Source organism: Silurus aristotelis (assembly GCF_946808225.1).
Source record: "Silurus aristotelis genome assembly, chromosome: 20".
NCBI lineage: Eukaryota > Metazoa > Chordata > Actinopteri > Siluriformes > Siluridae > Silurus > Silurus aristotelis.
In genome coordinates, this window is record NC_139593.1 from 9,626,110 (window position 1) to 9,646,987 (window position 20,878).

The window sequence follows — 20,878 nt, forward strand, 5'->3', positions numbered from 1 at the left end:
TACACCTCAAATGTGATCTATTATACAAAATATTTTGATCTTCATTTCAAAGAAATGAACTAGATATGCTCAATTCCAGTGGTGGACTGTAATGAAGTGAATGTAATAGAACTACATGTACTTTTTCTACACATCATTTCAAAGTCACATTTTGTCATTTTTACTCAACTACATTTTGCAAAATCAGTCATTCCTTTTTATTTATGAGGATAAAAACTTAACTGGTCAAACACGCAGCAAGACACCGATCAGGGTCGGGCGCTCGCTCTGTTTTAAACTCGATTTGATTGGTGCTTGGTGGCATCTACTTATCACCAACATACAGTTCAGCATCAGTTCAACAGCTAGCAGAACATTTAGAGAGGATTAAATAGATTGAGGATTAATAGATTGGTGTGCTGAGAGAAACATTACACAACAAGTCTTTTCACATAAACTGAGTTGATTAAGTAAAGAGACTTGTGACAAAAATAATAGGAACATTATAGCTATAATAAATCACAGTACTTTGGATACTAAAGTACATTTGAAGGCAAATACGTTTGAAGTTTTATTCAAGTGAAAGTTAAAGGGAAAACTTTTACTTTAGCTGGAGTTACATTTTACCTACTGTAACTCAACTTCGTGGTTTCTGTACTTCGTCCAACACTGCTCAATACAAGGCAATAATGTGATTTTTTTATTCCCGCCGCTCAGCAGGCGGCGCTGATGCACAGTTTAGGTTCAGAATTTTAAATATCGTCGAAATTAATCGTAGAAGAAGAGCGCAACCCGGAAGTGTGAATGTTGCGTTGTCATTTCTTACGAAGATGTCCGACCATGATCACCTGTCAATCTGTTTGTGCGATTTAATCAGGTAATTACTGTTTTAAAGAAATATATATGTCTTTATATATATTTAAAAAATCGTACAGCAGCAATAAAACGATAATCTCTAAAAAAAAAAAAAAAAGTGAAATGATCTGAGCTGCATGTTCGGTCTTTCTACAGTATGTGTAATGAATGCGTTTTGTGTTTTTATTTTTTCACCAACCACTTATAATAGCATAATCCTTTTACTGACAGTTATTGATACTATAAAAATACCCACTTTGAAACTTACTTGCAAGCTTCTGTTGCGAAATGATGCAAAACTCCTGTCAGTTACAGCCTGAAATGTGTCATGAGATCAGATCAAAAATGGAAAATCTGATCTGAAGGAAACAGAATATCAGGTTAATATGGAGAAAGGAGAAAATTTCAACGCTGCCTCTGGATGGCTTTGATTGGAAGCCACTGTGTGCTACAGTTTGCATTTGATCACCATCACTGCACACCTCAACAACGTTTAAGTGCAGTAAATGGACATGTTGGTGCCACCCAGATGAGGATGGGTTTCCTCTTGAGTCTGGTTCCTTTCAAGGTTTCTTTCCTAATGCCATCTCAGGAAGTTTTTCCTCGGCACAGTCGGCACCGATTTGCTCATTAGTGGCAATGTAATATTATGAAAAACAATCTTTTTGATTCCTTATTACTGCATTATCTGTGTGAAGCTGCTTTGATAAAATGCTCATTAGCTTTACAAATAAAAATGAATTGAATAAATAAAAGAGGGGCTTTTACTTTTTTACCTCTACTTATACATTACAGCACAGTGAATTTCTTTCTTTGTATATCCCACCAGTGTTATGAAGCTAGGGTCAGAGAACAGAGTCAGCCATGATACAGCGCTCCTGCAGCAGAGAGGGTTAAGCTCGAGGGCCCAAGCTGCCAGGGCTTAAACCCCCAAACTTCCAGTCTTAACCTCTGAGCTACAACCTCCCAATGATGTGATTCACGTTCTTACTGGTTTTAGTTATGGTCATTTTATGCTTGGTCTATAGATGCTGAGGAGAATTCTCCATCACGATCAATTCACATGAACGATAAAGCTCCCGGGAACTAGAACCACCAAACCAAGCCTGCTACTTTCCACTTTTATTTTGCTTCTTAATGCTTTCTCTTTGGACATGAAGAAAGGATGCACTGGGAGAAAAATCAGGACAGAAGGAATCGAGGACAAGCATGCTTACTATACTAGACATGCTTTTCCGTTGGGGCTTTTCTAAAAAATGCCACGGCCAAACATTCCTGACCAACTTTCTTTGCAATTAGGTTACACCAGTGCCGTATATTTCCCGTTAGAGTTTCTGAGGAGATTTTTACATTCAGCACTTGATATTTCCATGGATTTCACACAGTTTGCCGTATAGTTATGCGTCGAGATAAATATAAACTCTATAAAGTCTTAATTGATTTTTCTGGTCCTGTTTAAACCAAGGAAAGAAAAAAAATGGCATTGCACCATTGCTTGTGTTCCTGTTGTCATATTGAATAGAAGTGAATATTGTTTCCATGACCCATTTTGGCACAAAAGATCATTTTATTCATAGTACTGCCATGCTTTCCTTATTTAGACTTGTATATTGCTTTAGTTGGGTATACATGGACCAGGCATAACATTATGACCACCTGACTAATATTGTGTTGGTCCCCCTTTTGCTGCCAAAACAGTCCTGAACCCATCCAGCATCAACAGCATGAACTACTTCAGCGGTTTGAGCTACAGAAGCTCGTCTGTTGGATCAGACTTCACGGACCAGATTTCGCTCCTCACATGTATCAATGAACCCTGTTGCCGGTTCACCACTGTTCATTCCTTGGATCAATTTTGATAGATACTGAGCACTGCAGACTGGGAACCTCCACAAGAACTGCAGTTTTGGCAATGCTTTGACCCAGTCGTCTAGACATCACAATTTGGCCCTTGCAACTTGCAGTTGTCAAAACCCTCACACTTGCCCATTTTTTCTGCTTCTAACACATCAACTTTAAGACAAAATGTTCACTTGCTGTCTGTTACACCCCACCCACTAACAGGTGCCATGATGAAGAGATAATCAGTGTTATTCACGTCACCAGTTATAATGTTATTATTTTGCCGGGGTATTTATTGTAACAAGTTTAATTTTGCTGCCATTGATTGTAAGATAAATGTCTTCTTTCCTTGTTATGTGTTTGATGCAGATTGTTGTGGTCACTGCTTTTGCCATGCTTCTACCTGTCTCTCATCCTGACTGGAGTGCTTTTCCTGTTCATCACGGGGATTCGCGCTTGGCTTCAGTCTGGCAGAAAAGCGCGTAGAGTGCAAGATGGACGACCCGCCGTCTCGTTCTTCCACCCGTACTGTAATGCAGGAGGTGGAGGAGAGAGAGTGCTCTGGTGTGCCATTAGAGCTTTGCAAAACAGGTATGTACTTAAAAACAAAAAAAAACCCTGCAGTCGGAAATCTTTTATAATTGGCACAAGGTTTACAACTTGCATTATCAGTGTGCTTTGCATATCGAACCCTTCAGTGAGTGAGTGCCATTATATAGACTAAAGTTTGCGGACACCTGGTCATAAGTCCGGTATGTGTTCTTTGAGCATCGCATTCCACATTTAGTTCTAATTTGCTCTTATAATTCCCTCCACTCTTCTGGGAAGATGTTCCAGTAGATTTTCGTGTGTGCTTGTGGACATTTGTGCTCAATCAGACACAAAGGTGTTCGTAAAAACAGGTACTGATTTAGGGTAAAAGGAGTTCTAGTTAAACCCCGAAGGTATTCAATAGGGTTTAGGGTCGGAGCTCTATAGAAGGAGATCTTCCACTCCAATGCGTGCAAAGCAGATATTCATGGGGTTTGCTTTGTGCACAGGGGCATCATCTTGATGGAACAGGTTTGGGTTTCCTGGTTCGGGTCTCCTGGTTCAATTGTCATGCTATCACATCCAGATACATAAAGTACAATTGTGCACCTCCAATTTTGTGGTAACTGTTTGGAGAAGAAGCACATACGACTGGAAAAGACAGGTGTCTCAATACCTTTGTCCGTATAATGTTTGTGCATAAAAATAAAAGTGTGGATTTGTGCAAACAATATATAGGGCAAGTTGAAACCAATCTACAACTAGCTGTATGTGTGAGCTCTATAGATTACGTGCGAGTACAGTCTGTGTCTGATTACTGTTTCTGAGTACAATCTGTGACCGTTTACTGCTTCCATAACGCTTGGAACTGGATGTTAGAGTATAGTATTGAGACGCAAAGCAAACATACCTTAAAGGGCAAAGGACAAATCCATACGATGTTCCTAAGCACAGTGCTGATCTAGGTAAAGAGTCCAGAGCTGATACTAGATCAGTAAGTCTAGACTATAGAGTTGCTTAAGAGACCTTGGAGTAGGAGACCAAGTACAACCTAAAATTACGCACAATTATTCTACTTTACCCTAAAAGCTTTGCACTACAGTTGTAAGACTTTATTTATATAACATTAGTTCTTTATCTGTATATCTTTGCTTAATCGCAGGTACACAGATGTGGATTTCGTCATTTACACTGGAGATCAGGGTGTCACGGGCGAGCAGATTGTGGACGGCGCTCGTCGCCGATTTAACATCCGCCTACCACGTCCAGTCCGCTTTATCTTCCTGAAACACCGGTTTGTGGTGGAAGCCAGTCTTTACCCCCATTTCACCCTGTTGGGTCAGAGCATCGGTTCCCTTTTCCTGGGCTGGGAGGCGCTCACGTCATTTACGCCCGATCTCTACATCGACTCCATGGGCTACGCTTTCACTCTACCTGTCTTCCGTTACCTGGGTGGATGCAGAGTGGCGAGTTATGTGCACTACCCTACCATCAGCACAGACATGCTGTCAGTGGTTCGTGACAGAAACCCGAGGTACAGGTTCTGAAACTGAAGCATTGATAATCTGCGAGGAAAACAAAATCTAAATCTAATCACTACCTGATCAGTCATTTTTTAATTATGTTCATCTGCCTTTTTCCTTTAATAGGTTCAACAATGCAGACTACATCACTAATAACCCTATTTTGAGTGCCATCAAGGTGGTATATTACTGTGCCTTCGCCCTGCTCTATGGTCTCGCCGGCTCCTGTAGCGACGTGATCATGGTGAATTCCACCTGGACGCTGGGGCACATCCTAGCACTGTGGCGTGCCCCGAACCGCACCAGTGTTGTCTACCCACCCTGCGATGTCCAGGCCTTCCTTGACATCCCTCTGGAGGAAGAACAGGACAAAGATGGGGGCAGGAAGTGCCACTCCATAGTGTCAGTGGCCCAGTTTCGACCAGAGAAGGACCATCGGCTACAGGTCAAAGCCTTCCGGAAACTTCTGGACAGACTTGGGGAGGAGCCTGGCAGGACAGATCAGGTGAAGCTGGTGTTGATTGGTGGATGCCGGAACCAGGATGATGAGGATAGAGTACTGATGCTGAGGGGGCTGTGCCAGGAGCTGGGTGTGGCCGATAGGGTGGAGTTTAAGCTGAACATCCCATTCGAGGAGCTTAAAAAGGAGTTAGTGGATGCTACGATCGGCTTGCACACCATGTGGAATGAACATTTTGGCATTGGTGAGAGCAAAACTGTGTGTGTGTGTGTGTGTGTGTGTGTGTGTGTGTGTGTGTGTGTGTGTGTGTGTGTGTGTGTGTGTGTGTGTGTGTGTGTGTGTGTGTGTGTGTATAAAATGAATTAAGAAATTGCGAGAGAGAGAAGGTTGGATGGTGTCGAGATTGTGAAGCAGGAAGTGGATAGGATTAACAAGGAGGAAGTGAGAGCAGCGATTAAGAGGATGCAGAGTGAAAAATCAGTTGGATCAGATGATATACCGGTAGAAGCATGGAGATGTTTAGGAGAGATGGCAGTGGAGTTTTTTAACCAGGTTGTTCAACAAGATTTTGGAAGGTGAGAGTATGCCTGAGGAATGGAGAAGGAGTGTGCTGGTACCGATCTTTAAGAATAAGGGTTGTGCAGACCTGCAGTAACTATAGGGGAATAAAGTTGATCAGTCACACCATGAAGTTATGGGAAAGAGTAGTGGAAGCCAGGCTGAGAAAAGAGGTGATCATCTGTGAGCAACAGTATGGTTTCATGCCAAGGAAGAGCACCACAGATGCATTATTTGCTTTGAGAATGTTGATGGAGAAGTATAGAGAAGGTCAGAAGGGGTTGCATTGTGTGTTTGTGGATTTAGAGAAAGTGTACATCAGGGTGGAGAGAGGAGTTGTGGTATTGTATGAGGAAGTCAGGTGTGTCAGAAGTATGTGAGGGAGGTGCAGGACATGTACGAGGACTGTGTGACAGAAGTGAAGAGTAGGAACGACAGACTGGTTCAAGGTGCAGGTTGGACTGCATCAAGGGTCGGCTCTATACCCTTTTCTGTTTGCAATGGTGATGGACAGGTTGACGGACGAGGTCAGACAGGAGTCTCCAAGGACTATTATGTTTGGGGAGGATATTGTGATTTGTGGTGAGAGTAGAAAGCAGGTTGAGAAGCGTCTGGAGAGGTGGAGTTACGTACTGGAGAGAAGGGGAATGAAAGTCAGTAGGAGTAAGACAGAGTACATGTGTATGAATGAGAGGGAGGGCAGTGGAGTGGTGCGGTTGCAGGGAGAAGAGGTGGAGATGGTGGTGGAGTTCAGGTACTTCAGATCAACAGTGCAAAGTAATGGAGAGTGTGTTAGAGAAGTGAAGAAAAGAGTGCAGGCAGGGTGGAGTGGGTGGAGAAGAGTGACAGGAGTGATTTGTGATAGTAGAGTATCTGCAAGAGGAAAGGGAAAGTTTATAGGTCTGTGGTAAGACCTGCGATGTTGTTTGGTTTAGAGACAGTGGCATTGAGTAAAAGACAGGAGGTGGCGCTGGAGGTAGCAGAGCTGAAGATGCTGAGATTTTCAATGGGAGTAACGAGGATGGACAGGATTAGAAATAAGTTTATTAGAGGGACAGCGCATGTAGGACGTTTTGGGGACAAAGTAAGAGATTTGAGATTGCAGAGGAGGGACATGGGGTATATCAGTAGGAGAATGCTGAGGATAGAGCACCAAGAAGGAGGAAAAGAGGAAGACTAAGGAGGAGGTTTATGGATGTGGTGAGGGAAGACATGCAGGTAGTTGGTTTGAAAGAGGCAGATGAAGAGGACAGGGTGGTATAGAGACGGATGATCCGCTGTGCAGCCGAAAGAAGAAGAAGAGTTGTTTGTTGTCTATTTTCCAAACAAAGGCAAAAACACACGGCAAACAAATGGAAGAAGGTTCTGTTGACAGACGAGTCCAAATGTAACATTTTTGTTTCTTCAGAAGACCATATGTAAAAGAGACAACATGAGAGATGTTAGCAGACTGCTTCATACCCACAGCCAAACATGGTTTGAGGTTGTACTGAACCATTTAAAACAACACCATGCAATTCTATCTGGCTGCTAATTTAAACCAACTTTATGATCAGCGATGCATATGCAACAATGATCAAAAGCATATGTCCAAGCTCTGTAAGCACTATTTTAGAGATAAACAGTGGTCTGGAGTGTAGTCTATGATTAAATGGTCTGCCCAGTCACTGCATATAAATCATATTGAACTGCTCAACAAGAAACTGGACCACAAGGTCAGAAAGAAATCCAACTAGTGAAGACTTTTGGCATGGCAAAGTATTTCAAATGTATAAAACTGTTATTCATGCCAAGGGAGGATTTTTTTTTAAATGAAAATAAAGTGAAACATCTGTACATTTGTGTTTGTTTGGTCAAAGTAGATCTTCATACAGTTGAGTTACCTAGTGTGTTGCATGCAAACCAAAGCAATATGCCTGTGTCTGTCAAAAACCATAAAAGACTATGATTTTCCAAACTTATGACAAGTAAATTATTGTGCTTATGTGATTGCTATTTATTTCAAGTTATGCATTTTGTGTTTGTAAAATGGATTAAATAGATTCTGCATAAGTAAAGTATTAGTTTAGTTGGTTAGGTTTATTGGTGCTTGTTTATGTGCTGCAGTAGAATAGCTTTGGTCAAATGGTCTTTACCTTTGACCCCCTTTTGGAGGTTTCACATAGCAGTGAATAGCCATAATCTCCTCTAAACCAATCACACATTCCTCTGCTTTCTCTCCGTCTCCCTCTCTCCCAGGTGTGGTTGAGTGCATGGCTGCTGGGACAGTGATTCTGGCTCACAGGTCTGGTGGTCCTAAGCTGGACATCGTGGTGCCGTATGACGGTGGCAGCACAGGTTTACTAGCTGATGATGAAGACAGCTACGCGGATGCCATGGAGCGAATCCTCAACATGACGGCCGCAGCACGACTCGAGATCCGGAGCCGGGCTCGTCAGTCAGTCAGCCGTTTCTCTGATCGGGAGTTTGAAGCATCTTTCTTGGCAGCCACTGAGCCTCTGATGGGCACTTTGGAGCGATGAATCTTTGGAGGCTAGAGGATGTTTTGTTGCATGTCTCATTCAGAGCTCGATACAACTTTCTTCCTGTTAAAAGATTGTATTGTGTGTACGTCAGGCATGTTCGTGAGCTTTCATCATTCCGTGACTCGCCCCAGCAGACCCGCAGAACATTCCCGTACACGTGACACTAAATGGACTTTTCTTTCGATTTTGTTGTTTTTAGGAAACCGAGATGCTTCTTAGTTAAGTGATGTTTTGAGTTGAAAGAGTTCAAAAAGCAACGCAATCGTAACGTAGCATTGCGCATGACCCAGTTCGCAACCCTACTTTTGCAACTTGACCCTAAAAGATAAGCTGCATTTATCTGACCAGCTTTCAACTGATCCAAAACTGATCTTTTATAAGAGTGAGGGTAAAAAAAAAAAAATAAATCAAATGCTCTCTGATCAGCTGTCCAAGAGAGAGTTTTCCAAGCACTGTGAAGCTGTAATGACTAGAGTCCAGTGAGCACACGGTAAACAAACATACTGTTTGGTTTGTTTCACAGTACTGATCACCGCTGTTTCTTACACTTCAGATCAACGTGTAATTCCCTCTCATTCCTGCTCAGGTTTCTACCAAAATGTCGACTTGTCTGATCATGAATGTGCATTTCCTCCTTCCTATTTAAAGACTTGAAGTATGTTTCTAAATATTTTTGGGATGTAGTTAGAAAACTAGAGCTTGATTTATTTTTGGCTTATTTATCAGAATATTTACGATAAATGGTTTAAGGAAAATGTGTCTGGTTTAAACAGGACTAGAATTAGGGAGTTCTAGCTCAAGGGTTTAGAGGTTTAAATTAAAATCTCAGCACCACCAAGCTGCCACTGCTCAGTCTTTGTGGTGCTGGGATTTTAATTCAAAGCTCTAAACCCTTGAGCTAGAACTCCCTAATTCTAACCCTCAACTGCTTAGTTGTATGATTATGATAATTGTAAATCACTTTGGATACCAGAGTTTGCCAAATGCAATAAAAGTAAATGACGGAGGAATGTTTCAGATTCCTTATTAAATATTTACAATATTTATGGTTCAGTAAATAAGTATAATGCTTAAAATATTTTTTTGGGTCTAGATATATTATATACAATATATAAAACTATTCTAATTATTATATTATTACATATTTATTTATTAATTTAACATTTGCTGTAAGTGACGGGTACATTTTGAATAGCCGAAGTCAGCTTGTATATAAACTTTTTCATTTACTATACAAAAAGCCAGGAAAAAAAAAAATAGACAAAGCAAATGTACCGTAATAAAAAAATAAATGAACTGAACAAGAAAAGTAGGCAAAAATAAGATAGATAGATAGATAGATAGATAGATAGATAGATAGATAGATAGATAGATAGATAGATAGATAGATAGATAGATAGATAGATAGATAGAATATTTTAATCCCCTAAAATAACATTTACATTATTTTCTCTGCATATACTGTACATCTTGTTACTATTCCTATAATGTGTAGGTGTGTAGATAGATAGATAGATAGATAGATAGATAGATAGATAGATAGATAGATAGATAGATAGATAGATATTATAGTCAAAGGAATTAAATTATAGATATAAAAAATATATTTGACAAAAAAAAATCATTTGGAAATAAAAAGGTTGAAAGCAAATGATAAAAGTATTGTTTCCATTTCTGCAGACTGAAGGCCTAAAAAAATTTATGTCTTAAATCCATCTTTGAACTCCACTTTGACTTTATATTCCATAAAAATTCAGGTAGTATCTTTACAGTATTTCCTAAAAACTGTGCTGTAAATATAGTTTGTCTTAATCTTTGAAGCAGAACCCAAGACAGTCTCTGAGTTTATATTTAATGTAAAACAGTACGAGAGATGCCCAAACAAGAGCCTGTGAGCTTGTGTAGGTCCGTGATCTGCATTTCTAATTGAACCTTTTTGTCTTATATTTAAGCTGCAAAAGCTTTAACAGTACCTCCCTCCTCGAACATACTTTCAGTCTGATAATCATTTTTATGTTGTTTTTAAACAAAAAATAAATGGGAGGCAAATTATTACTTACATAATATCCAGAATTTGTTAGTAAGTCACCTGTAGCCAAAATTGGGGGAAAAAAATGTCTGTATGCCTTATAGTTTAAATATTTGTATTAGAAACTGACAAACAAACCGAGTTGTGCATTTACTATGTAAGAAAATCATACTCCGTCAACTAGATTTTCGCTACTAGAGATATTTAAGACGGGTTGTTTTTAATAAATACGTTTGTTACAATGGCTCCTTATAGAACAGGTTCTTTAAGGGGTGAGACTAAATAAATAAGATCCAAGTGACATCACTATTAAGGTGTCATCATAGTGTATCTTATATCTTTTGGCTACAATTTAGCTGTCTAAATAACGTCCTGAATCAGGAAATATCCTTTCAAATTATTTATATACATATATTTTCCAATTCTTTAAGAATAAACGTCTAGTATATCAAATGTCATAATGTCTATAATGATTTATGAGCTGCGGAGAAGAATGATATATTTTCCCTGTTACACAATAGTTATTCCTAACATTCATGTTACACAATAATTCCAAATAGTTATGTAATGTTATTATATCATTTCTTAATGTAACCAAACAGTCGATCTACCAGGTACTGGCTGTATTTACCCAATCCATGACAGTTAGCTCAGCTCTCACACAGTTGGATAAACCTTTCCTTTTGTGTGTCCATGGTCACAGACTGCTTTATCTAATGCAGGAAAAAGGGATAACCTGATCCTGGATCAGTTAGTGATAAGCCTAGTGCAGTGAAAGCCTGTTCCAGGAAGTATGGATCCTGATCTATCTGACTAGACAGAAGAGAGAAGCCAAGTAAAACAGAGCAGCATACTGGGAAAAGTAAATATATGGAGAATGACAAAGGTCTGATTCCAATAAAAATAGGTTCCTTGCTTCCATTTCCTATAGAGAAGGTTTAGGAGATATGGATCGAGTGAATTCCACTTTGTCAATGTCACACAGCACAATCATTTTGGTTTCTTTTGCATTGTAACTCACATTGAAAAGCTCAAATAAATATGAGAAAATTAATGATATATGAAATGATATGGCTCATCATGAGGGGAGGGGTTAGGGGAAATGAGGTAGGATGAAAGATTTGTGAAATAGAACACAGCCAGAGGAGGGCGTGGGGATTTAAGGGTAGTGGTGGTTACTGCTGACTACGAGTGTCAGTTTGATTGACAGATGAAAATGAAGTGCTGCATTCTGCTCCTGCTGTTTCTCCAGTGCCTGGGAGGTTTAGGTATGTCATACATATACATTTTTATCATCCTAACACTACAATATTGTTGATTTTTTTTTATGATGTGAATAAACATAAGGGGGCTGACCCTGAATCTGCTCATTCAATCTTAAATTATGTAAAATGATGTACAGTATATAAGGCATAGAGCAAATTTTTTCAATAGGAATGCTGGTAAGATCATTCAAGTCTAAGACTAGCTTAGCCTTTATCGGTCAATCAGTTAAATGTTGACTCTGATACAATCAGCAGGTTTTCTAGACATCCATTGCCACTGATGGCAGCTATTTAAAGTCAATAAAGATAAAAAAAAAAAAAAAAAAAAAAAGAATTTCAAAAACTACTCATGCCATCAACTGTCTATATCTTATCTTGGCATTAAATCTGAGTTCACATCTAAGATTGTACAATTGTATTTAAACTGTTTACATTTTTCTATGACCTCTAAACAATTGAACACAATAAAATCGATGTACAGTACAATTCAACTGTATCTATATTTCAGCAACGTTTCGAACATTTACGCTAGACAAAATATTCATCAGCTCTGCCCTACAACTGGTGTTCGTATTTATCAAAATTCTCTGACATCATTACTTTGTAGCGTCTAATGATACAGATTTACCCAGATTTGCAAACTTGCAAAATTGATGACCAATTTAAAATCCCAACAGGGCTCCCTCTGTTTGAACTGAGCTCTAAAGTAGACGAGGCACTGAGGATGGCCCTGGATGAGATCAATGTTCGTTTCGCTCGCCATCACCTTTACAGGGTGTCCAAGGCTACAGTCACAAAGGTAGGTGGATTTGCTACATAAATAATTTTTTTTATAGGTATAAAAGTGATAGAACCCTTAAAACTTGAATGCATGAAATCCTGAAAAATCACTTTCTAGAGGCCTTGTGAAAAGAATTTCTAAGCAACCACACATATGTGGTATAGACAGATATAATAGATTTCAGTGTTATTTGGTGCATGTGCTTATGAAGTGAATGTATGTATATATGTAGGTGTTACTGGGCGTTTCTGAGCGTGTTCTTGTTGATTGCGTTGGTCCCCTGCCTAAAACTAAGTCTGGGAATCAGCATTTACTAACAATATTGTGTGCTGCTACTCGGTTTCCAGAAGCAGTTCCCTTACGTCGAATTACTTCTTCAGTGGTGGTAAAAACATGTAATTATTATTATTTTTTTTTTTAACACTTTTGGGCTACCCAAGGTAGTTCGAACGGATTTAGGAACTAACTTCTTATCCAAGGTATTTTCACAGGTTATGAAAATGTTAAACATAACTCATCATGAGTCCAGTCCTTATCATCCTGAGTCCTAAGGTGCATTAGTGAGATTTCACCAGTCCTTAAAAATCTATGTTAAGGAAATACTGTTTAGATACTGACAAAGACTGGGATGAAGGAGTCCCCCTTGTGCTGTTTGCAGTAAGAGAAGCTGTTCAAGGATCTCTTGGATTTAGTCCTGCAGACCTTGTTTTTGGTCGTTCAGTTAGAGGTCCACTGAAAGCTCCTAAGGAGGCACATAACAGTATGTATATATGTCCTAATGCTACTGCATTCTGTATAATTCAAGGCTTTTCTCCATTACATTACTCCAGGTTGTTCCATTGGGGTCAAACACATATGATTTGATGCTAAAACTCTCTATAAGGGAAACAGAATGTCGGAAGGGCTCTGGCATTGACCCTCAGGGCTGCGCCTACAATAGAGGCTTTTTTGTGGTAAGCCCCAATTTGTTTGCTTATGAATTGATCTTGGTATAGAAGTCTCAAAAAGTGTATAACTTGGTGCTTTCTGTTTATATTTGTCATAATTCAGTGGTGTTTCAGTTCACATGTGAAAAGCTAAAAGCCATTCATTTATACAAATTCTTAAAATCTCAATCAGGTCTCAGTCAGGCAAACTTGATGGTATGGTATAGTCGATTAATATTAGCAGTGGAAATTCTGAGGAAATTCTATAACTTCTGATTTCTTTTAGTTTTCAGATTTTTGTTAGATTTTAGCCATATTTACAAACAAACACTGTGTATGTTTAGTTTTTTTGTTTCACTGCTAATGCTACAAACATTGTCATAACAGAATTCCTGAGAGGAATTTAGTCATTTATAAAAAGCTCAGAATGTCCACTGCAGACTAGCTGACATGAAATTTAGGTCAAAGAATAAACTGCTGCCGAGTTCACAATGGACATAATGAGCATTTTTTCCAAATGAATTAAAATACATGAAGCCGATAAGCAATTATCGGCTTCCTGAGTGGATTCCTGAGTGGAAGTTTATTTACACATGATTAGCATTTTCACCAACACTAGCTGGCTAGTTCAATTCAGCTTAAAAGGTAATTGATAATTTACTGATTTTATATCTGATAATAACAAAACAGGATGACTGGGTGCTTACTAAGAAAAGAGCGGAAGGTCTCTGAATTAAACAAGATTATACGAAGATCTTTTTTTGAGATTTCAAAATCTTATACTAAATTTTTTGACAGAAACGGAATGGAACACAAAGGGGAAAAAACATTTAATAATTGCATATGCTTTAACTTGTTTACGATGTATACTAGATTACAGTATGCACATTTTCTGAATTTTATAAGCCAAAACATGAACCACAATATAGTTCATGAATCAACTAGCTCTTAAATTAATAGAGTTAATAGAATTAAACTAGCCCTTTAAAAAAAGTGAGGAATTAAACAAGTTAATATTTTGAAACGACTCAGAACTTCTTGTTGTGAAATGGTAAGCGTGAAAAAAAGCTATGAACTCTTCAGCATTGACCTCAATCTGGTGCCTTGCCAACAGAACCTTTCCAAGCAAATTCAAAGAAACTGAAAGTTTGGAACTACACTTTCCATGAAAGAAAAAAAAAAGTTTTAGCTCAATTTACTTTGCTCTTTCATAACAATATTCAAGAACGTCTTCCTCCCTTATGATTTCAACCCAATCTTTGTCCTCTTATTCTTCATCCCTTCTACTGTGTCCAGTCGGACGCGGGCTGCCAGATCCGAACACGCTTGTCTGAGAGATTCACTAGTGTCGTCTCGATCCAATGCAGCCAGGCACAAAGTTCTAGCTCCGAGTCCAGTGAAGAGGTGAGTGTGTATAAGCCTTGTGAAGCTGTACACCATACTCCGATCATGTCGTCCTTTCAGATCCAGGTTATATACAAACACACAAAAAAAATCTGGGTGGCCTAATCAAGCTAAATAAACTGGATGTATTTGTAGTTTCAGGTGTGGACCGGATGGCAATATGATCCAAATCGCCTTGCTCGTAAAGGTAAGCATATTTATCAAAACACGTTTTGTTCCTGCTGGATTAATTCTGATATGTGTGACATCCAATACACACAATATTTAGTTTGAGGATTGAAAAGTAACTTCACTTTGACTTAAATAAATGTTGAGGAATTTAGTTAAACCACTGTTGAACTTCCATATTTTGGTGTACGATTTGGACACTAGTTGTTACAACACTGTATGCACCTGTTAAGGAGTCATGTGGCGATACACACTTAAACTGGAGTGTTTGGTGCAGCTTTATTAATGATAAAGTGGTCACTATACGTGTGCAGCAGGATCTGTGGACACATCTAAATTATTTTAGTTATTTAAGTTATGATAACCAGCATTAACCAAACACGATATAAATTACAAGTTGATAATCCTGAGAGATTACGAACTAATCATACAAATTTAAATCGGTTTGATTATGCTTGAAACTGGATCCGGGATGAGCAATTTATAATACATACACAAATTTACATTTGTTACAGACCCTGTACTTTCGACTGTGGCTCCAAGCTTTGATGCACCTCCACCGATATACCCTGGAAGACGTGGTGGCATCAACCGTCAACCAGATTATTTCAGCAACCATCTGGAATAGCCGGAGCCCTTTTCGTTTTTAACAGTAAAAAATATATGGATACAGACCTTGAAGATTTGAGTGATTTTCCATACTTGGTGGTGCTGTAAAGTTTTGGTGGTACAATACAACATACAAAATGATTAATTAAATGTTTAAAAAAAAAATGATGCTATAGAAACATAACATAACATGTCCACATCATGGGTGCTTCTCTTTGACAAATATTAAAATAAAGGACACTGTTACGGTTGGGCTGTATCACTTTTTGCGCACACACACACACACACACACACACACACACACACACACACACACACACACACACAATCTCATCTCAAATACATACATTAAGCCTTATTTAAAAAGTTTTTGTTTACACAGAAATATTAAAAGAGAATCTTAACTTTTACTCTGCAAAGTGATGCAAACTGTGAACTACAGTAGCATTTTACCTTCTGAATTTTTCCTTAATGTTGTCTGGACCACCTTTAACCCCAATTACAGGCATTCTCAAATATACCATTCTTACTGTGACATTCCATAGTCTTGTTCAATACCATTCGTCATAGACATTAAAAGACAAGAATTTGTAGTACTTTAAGACTGGATAATTAACTTTAATAATTTAATGTTTACATCATCAAAAACCTTTAAAAGAAACTTGATACTGTTGAATATTCAGCCTTCAAAAACAGATTGTGGAATACATGATTCTACACGTTTATACATATATGGTGTGGTCTTTTTGCATTTTGCTGCTTAGTGACAGCTGAAATCTGATTATATGGTCTGATTTTATGGTTTTAAACACTCTCTGGTCATCATTATTTCAGTAGGGACATTAATAACAATCCCACTGGTAATTGAACCAATTTTGAAATACCTATACAAGAAGGACTGTATATTGACTGCTCCCTGCTAAAGGTTTGGACATTGATCTCAAGATGCAGGACATGAGCTATACACACCAAGCCACTTGAAGTCCATGATATATAAACAGCTGTTACCAGAAGGCCTGAATTCTTGTCATAAGACCAATAATTGTATTCAGGAATCAGAAACATACAGTTAAATCTGGTGATATTGTACAGTAACATATTGAAATGATGTGAATTGTGTAGAGAAGTCAGACAGGTTCAACACATTCCAAAAAAAAATCTCACAGTATTCTGTAAGCATTCATGAAATGTCTCTTCAGTTCTTTTTTGAGATTCATGAGACAGGCTTATTTTGATGAAATGTCCCATTAAATGTTTTCCAAATCTTTCCCAAGGTATTTGTCTCAACTGTTACCTATGAAGCTAAATAGCATTTTATGCACTGAGAAAACTGCTACTTAATATCACTCAAAGAGGTAAATTTTTTTTTTTTAAACTTCACAAGCAACCAAAGAATGCCAAGCATATTCACCGGCATATTAAGTCCCTCTCTTGCAGGGAAACGGGAAATGCCAGGCCAACCAAAGACTCTCAGTACAAAAACACTTAAAACTTACTACCTTTCACACAATTATAGTCAATCCTTAACAGCCTTATCCTAAAATAAAAAATGTCTTCATGTATTTAAATAAATTCATATAAAAAACAAAAAACAAAGGCAAAATTCATCCTTCTTGTGATTTCCCTATAGTTCCTGACATTCAACCACCCAAAACCAAATTAGCTTCTGTAAGTGTAATATAATTTTGCCATTAAGTTCATGCAGTACCAGTATGTTGCAGAGATTTCCTTCATGTCATTGTTTGAAACAGAATTTGATACTGAGTGCACCAGTATGACCAATTGACCTATGAGTAATTTTGATCACTCAATCATAAAGTTAAATATTGTTTAAAAGCCAGTTCCAATGATTGCTTTTATCCAAATCCCTTGTATGAGTGATCATCAAGGAGAATCCAAGGACATTCCAGTACTCTCAGTTTGTCAGTTTGGTGCTGTGGTCCCTTTTAGGCGGGGCAGGAGGTGGGCCTCGCCTTATTGTTGCATAGCCAGAAATGTTGTTGGACATATACCCACTCCCACTAAGTCTCTGCTGATCAAGAAGCTCTGGAGGTGGTGGAGGCAGTACCATGTCATCCATGGTGGCCACAGGGTCCAACTTGGCTGCAGAGTTTCGCAAAGACTTGCGCCTTAGAGTCCGATGCAAGTCTTCTAGAAAGTTTGGCTGAGAGCTTCCCTTTGGAGAGGTTGGCGGTGCAGGACCTCCCTGCAGATTCGGGGACAGTGGTGGAGGCTCTGGAATTGTATTGTTGCGGCGCAATGATGTAGGAGGGGCTGCCTTCTTCAGGGAATTCTTACTCCATGTTGGCTGGGGCTGGGGGTTTACTACTGCTACTTTTGGGGTGCCTGGTAGGGGTGGTGGAGGTGGGAGATTTGATGTTTGTGGAGGAGGAGGAAAGCTGCTATTCTCAGTTTGGGCACTGGAGGAAAGATTTGTGATGGGCTGCTGGCTTTGACCCACTCTGCTCTGCAAAGCCATTGGTAGGTTGGCCAGGTTCAGCTTGCCAGGTTTAGGTGGTGCAGGTGGTCCCGAATATAAATCCTTGGATGGAGAACCAGAAGACACATGAGCAGAAGAAGTTGAGCTGGTGTTAAACTTGCTCACTAGATTTTGGCGGGACTCCTGGTATTCGGCTGAAAAGTTGGACTTGACACTGGAGTTGCGTAATGGGGTTAGGGGAACCTTTTTGCCTGCTCCATAGGATCCAGAAGGGGTCTTCGCGGGAGAGCTTAACTGTACAGGGGGCAGTGGAGGTGGAGGTGGTGGTGCAGGACCTGGTGGAGGTGGAGGAGGTGGACATGGAGGCGGAGGTGGTGGTGTTGGGAAAGTAAGTGTAGTATCTGGAGGTGGTGGAAACTCAGGTGATTGCTGTTGCTGCTGGACTTGTCCACCAGGCTGCCATTTTGGTTTAGTTTTAACGGCAGGTGCTAATGGTGGGGGTTTGTGACCCTCTAAATTGTTAGCCATTAAGGGAACAGCACCTGGAAATTGGCTAGCAAGTTGTTTGACCAAAGATGATGTAGTAGTGGTCTGGCTCAAAGAAGGGATTGTTTTAGTAATGCTTTGCTGCTTGGGTAGTGTAGGTGGTGGATGAGTTTTTAAAGGTGCAGGTGGAGGTGGAGGTGGTGGTGGAGGTGGAGGAGGTGGTGGAGTGCCTGGAAGAGGAGCAACTAGGGACACCTGCATAGGGCAACTGGATGGTTTTGGTGCAGTTTGGGGTGGAAATACTCCAGTAAAGTTTTTGGACAATGCCCGAGGTGGCCCTGAGGCAGATGGTGGGGGAGGTGGAGGTGGCGGAGGAGGAGGGGGAGGGGGAGGTGGCGCAAGAGCAGGAGCATGCTGAGGTGGAAGAGGAGGGGCAGGAGGAGTTGGTGGAAAAGGTGGAGGAAGTAGTGATGAATGAGTTTGACTGGCAGAAGCAAACTCATCTCTGGGTATGTTTGGGAACTTCAGGGCTAGAATGTGTTTGAGGCCATTGGAAGTTAATGAAGGTGGAGTGGGTTGTGGTGGAGGTGGAGGAGGCAAACTGTTGGTTTGCAGTGGAGGTGGGGGGGGAGGAAAATTCTCAGACTGTAATGGGGCTGGTGGTGAAGGTGAAAAAGATTGGGACTGGAGAGGTGGAGGTGGTGGAAAATTTTGGGACTGAATAACTGGTGGAAGAGGGTGGGATTGGATAGGTGCTGGAGGTGGTGGTGGGGGAAAAGCATGTGACTGAACAGGTGCTAATGGTGGCGGTTGAGGAAAAGAGTGGGATTGGATAGTTGCTGGAGGTGGGGGAAAAGCATGCGATTGAACAGATACTGAAAGTGGAGGTGGGGGAAAAGAATTGGACGGAATAGGGGCTGGAGGTGGAGGTGAGGGAAAAGAATGGGATTGAATAGAAGCTGGAGGTGGAGGTGGAGGTGGGGGAAAAGAATGGGACTGAATAGAGGCTGGAGGTGGAGGTGGGGGAAAAGAATTGGACTGAATAGGGGCTGGAGGTGGGGGGAAAGAATTGGACTGAATAGAGGCTGGAGGTGGGGGAAAAGAATTGGACTGAATAGGGGCTAGAGGTGGAGGTGGGGGAAGAGGGTGGGACTGGATGGATACCTGAGATGGAGGTGGGGGAAAAAGATGGAACTGGGTTGATGGTGGAGGTGGAAGAGGTTGGGATTTGATGGATGCTGGAGGTGGAGATGGCAGTGGTGGGGATGGCGGAGGCGGTGGTGTGAACTGAGACACAGTGGCTGGACTTGGAGGGCCCAGTTTCAGGACAGCCATGGCTGAACCTGGAGCAGGCATTGGTGCTGGTGGAGGAGGAGGTGGTGGAGGTGGGACATTTGCTCCTGGTGGAATATTGTTTATGTGGGGTTTCAAAGACTGAGAGGATAGTACAGGGAGCACCTGCCGTGCTTGAGGGTGTGGCTTCGAAGAATGAGAAGCATTCTTTAGGCGGTTGATGGTGCTGTATTTGGCAAATATATGTGGGCCAGAGTAGTGATGGACGCACACAGGAGGAGGGGGTGGAGGTGGAGGTGGAGGTGGCGGCGGGGGTGGTGGAGCTGGAGCTGGAGTGGACTGAAAACGAATTGGAGAGGTTTGGGCCAGAACTGGAGAGTGCAACGGTAGTACTGGAGAGGACTGGGTTAGAATTGGAGAGAGCTTGGATGGGGCTGGAGAAGGCTGGGAAGGAGCTGGAGTTGGCAATGGTGAAGCTGGCGCTGGCAAAGGCGGAACTGGAGCAGGCTGTGGCGGCGCTTGAATGGAAGTTTGAGTAATGCTACCACGATGTTGGGTGGTTGACTGTGCATATGGGTGTGGCACTGAAGGCTGAGGCTGCACATGCTGCTGGGAATGTACTGAGGCTGTTGGATGCTGCTGTTGTTGCGCCAAATGCAGAGCGTTAACGTGAGCATGACTGGAGTGGCCACCATGGACACTGTGGATAGAATGGCTTGAACGCGTAGATTCCGGTCTCGACTGAGGGGGAAAGAATATATAAAAAAAAAATATTTAATATTTAATTATTATTATACACCACTACAATGTATGTAATATTGTCTGCCTTCATGTGAACTAAACACAAAGTTTTTTCTTTAGCAGTTTAACTACAAGTTGGCCCATGAATTGGTTTGCCGATTAAGTAAGTTCACAAAACTGCAAATCTTCCGTTAGATGCAGATATTCACAACTCACTCTAGTAATTTCCTCCATCTGCGTGCCTCTCTTCCAGGCCTCAGAGAAAATGGAGCTGACGACACTCTGTGAGCGTGCATGTGTTGATGCGGTGCCATCTGAGACCCCGCTGTCTGTCTGACTAGAGTGGTTGGACTGCGACTCTACAAGGACAACCAAAGAGGAAAAATCATTATGATCCAGCACTCTGGTCAATGCATACCAAATCTATAAACTTTTAAGAGATTTCCTCATATGCTAAAAGATA

The 20,878-nt window shown here is 40.6% G+C and overlaps 3 protein-coding genes across 8 annotated transcripts in view; 2 read left to right on the forward strand and 1 right to left on the reverse strand.

Moving 5' to 3' along the window:
- The first annotated feature begins 706 nt into the window (after positions 1-706).
- On the forward strand, positions 707-9,279 carry alg11 (ALG11 alpha-1,2-mannosyltransferase). 2 transcript variants are annotated; one of them, XR_014530491.1, is made up of 6 exons: positions 707-856; positions 3,046-3,267; positions 4,370-4,741; positions 4,857-5,434; positions 7,987-9,134; positions 9,176-9,279. XR_014530491.1 is itself a non-coding variant. In XM_083522972.1 (5 exons), exons 1-5 carry the CDS (start codon positions 810-812, stop codon positions 8,268-8,270), a joined length of 1,503 nt encoding a protein of 500 aa, XP_083379098.1. In that variant the 5' UTR covers positions 707-809; the 3' UTR covers positions 8,271-9,279. The 2 variants fall into 2 exon arrangements, 1 of the variants encoding a protein (XP_083379098.1); XM_083522972.1 differs by having other exon boundaries at positions 7,987-9,279.
- A 2,149-nt stretch (positions 9,280-11,428) lies between these two features.
- On the forward strand, positions 11,429-15,706 carry spp2 (secreted phosphoprotein 2). Its single transcript, XM_083522996.1, has 6 exons — positions 11,429-11,570; positions 12,245-12,366; positions 13,179-13,301; positions 14,571-14,678; positions 14,814-14,865; positions 15,362-15,706. Exons 1-6 carry the CDS (start codon positions 11,513-11,515, stop codon positions 15,472-15,474), a joined length of 576 nt encoding a protein of 191 aa, XP_083379122.1. The 5' UTR covers positions 11,429-11,512; the 3' UTR covers positions 15,475-15,706.
- raph1b (Ras association (RalGDS/AF-6) and pleckstrin homology domains 1b) overlaps positions 14,570-20,878 on the reverse strand; it is a 59,088-nt gene continuing 52,779 nt past the window's right edge. For all 5 annotated transcript variants that reach the window (XM_083522909.1, XM_083522910.1, XM_083522908.1 and 2 more), the window contains 2 exons: positions 20,632-20,774; positions 14,570-20,415 (listed from right to left, as the gene is read on the reverse strand). In XM_083522909.1, coding sequence (XP_083379035.1) covers positions 17,371-20,415; positions 20,632-20,774 — 3,188 coding nt within the window. In that variant the 3' untranslated portion in view covers positions 14,570-17,370. The remainder of the gene's footprint in view (positions 20,416-20,631; positions 20,775-20,878) is intronic.

Bases quoted from the DNA above. Each gene is read 5' to 3' on its own strand.
- alg11 (XM_083522972.1), top strand. From the start codon at position 810: ATGTCCGACCATGATCACCTGTCAATCTGTTTGTGCGATTTAATCAG. The intron at 857-3,045 runs GTAATTACTGTT...TGTTTGATGCAG, and splicing joins TGTTTGTGCGATTTAATCAG to ATTGTTGTGGTCACTGCTTT. The intron at 3,268-4,369 runs GTATGTACTTAA...GCTTAATCGCAG, and splicing joins ATTAGAGCTTTGCAAAACAG to GTACACAGATGTGGATTTCG.
- spp2 (XM_083522996.1), top strand. From the start codon at position 11,513: ATGAAAATGAAGTGCTGCATTCTGCTCCTGCTGTTTCTCCAGTGCCTG. The intron at 12,367-13,178 runs GTAGGTGGATTT...ACATTACTCCAG, and splicing joins CCAAGGCTACAGTCACAAAG to GTTGTTCCATTGGGGTCAAA. The intron at 14,866-15,361 runs GTAAGCATATTT...CATTTGTTACAG, and splicing joins AAATCGCCTTGCTCGTAAAG to ACCCTGTACTTTCGACTGTG.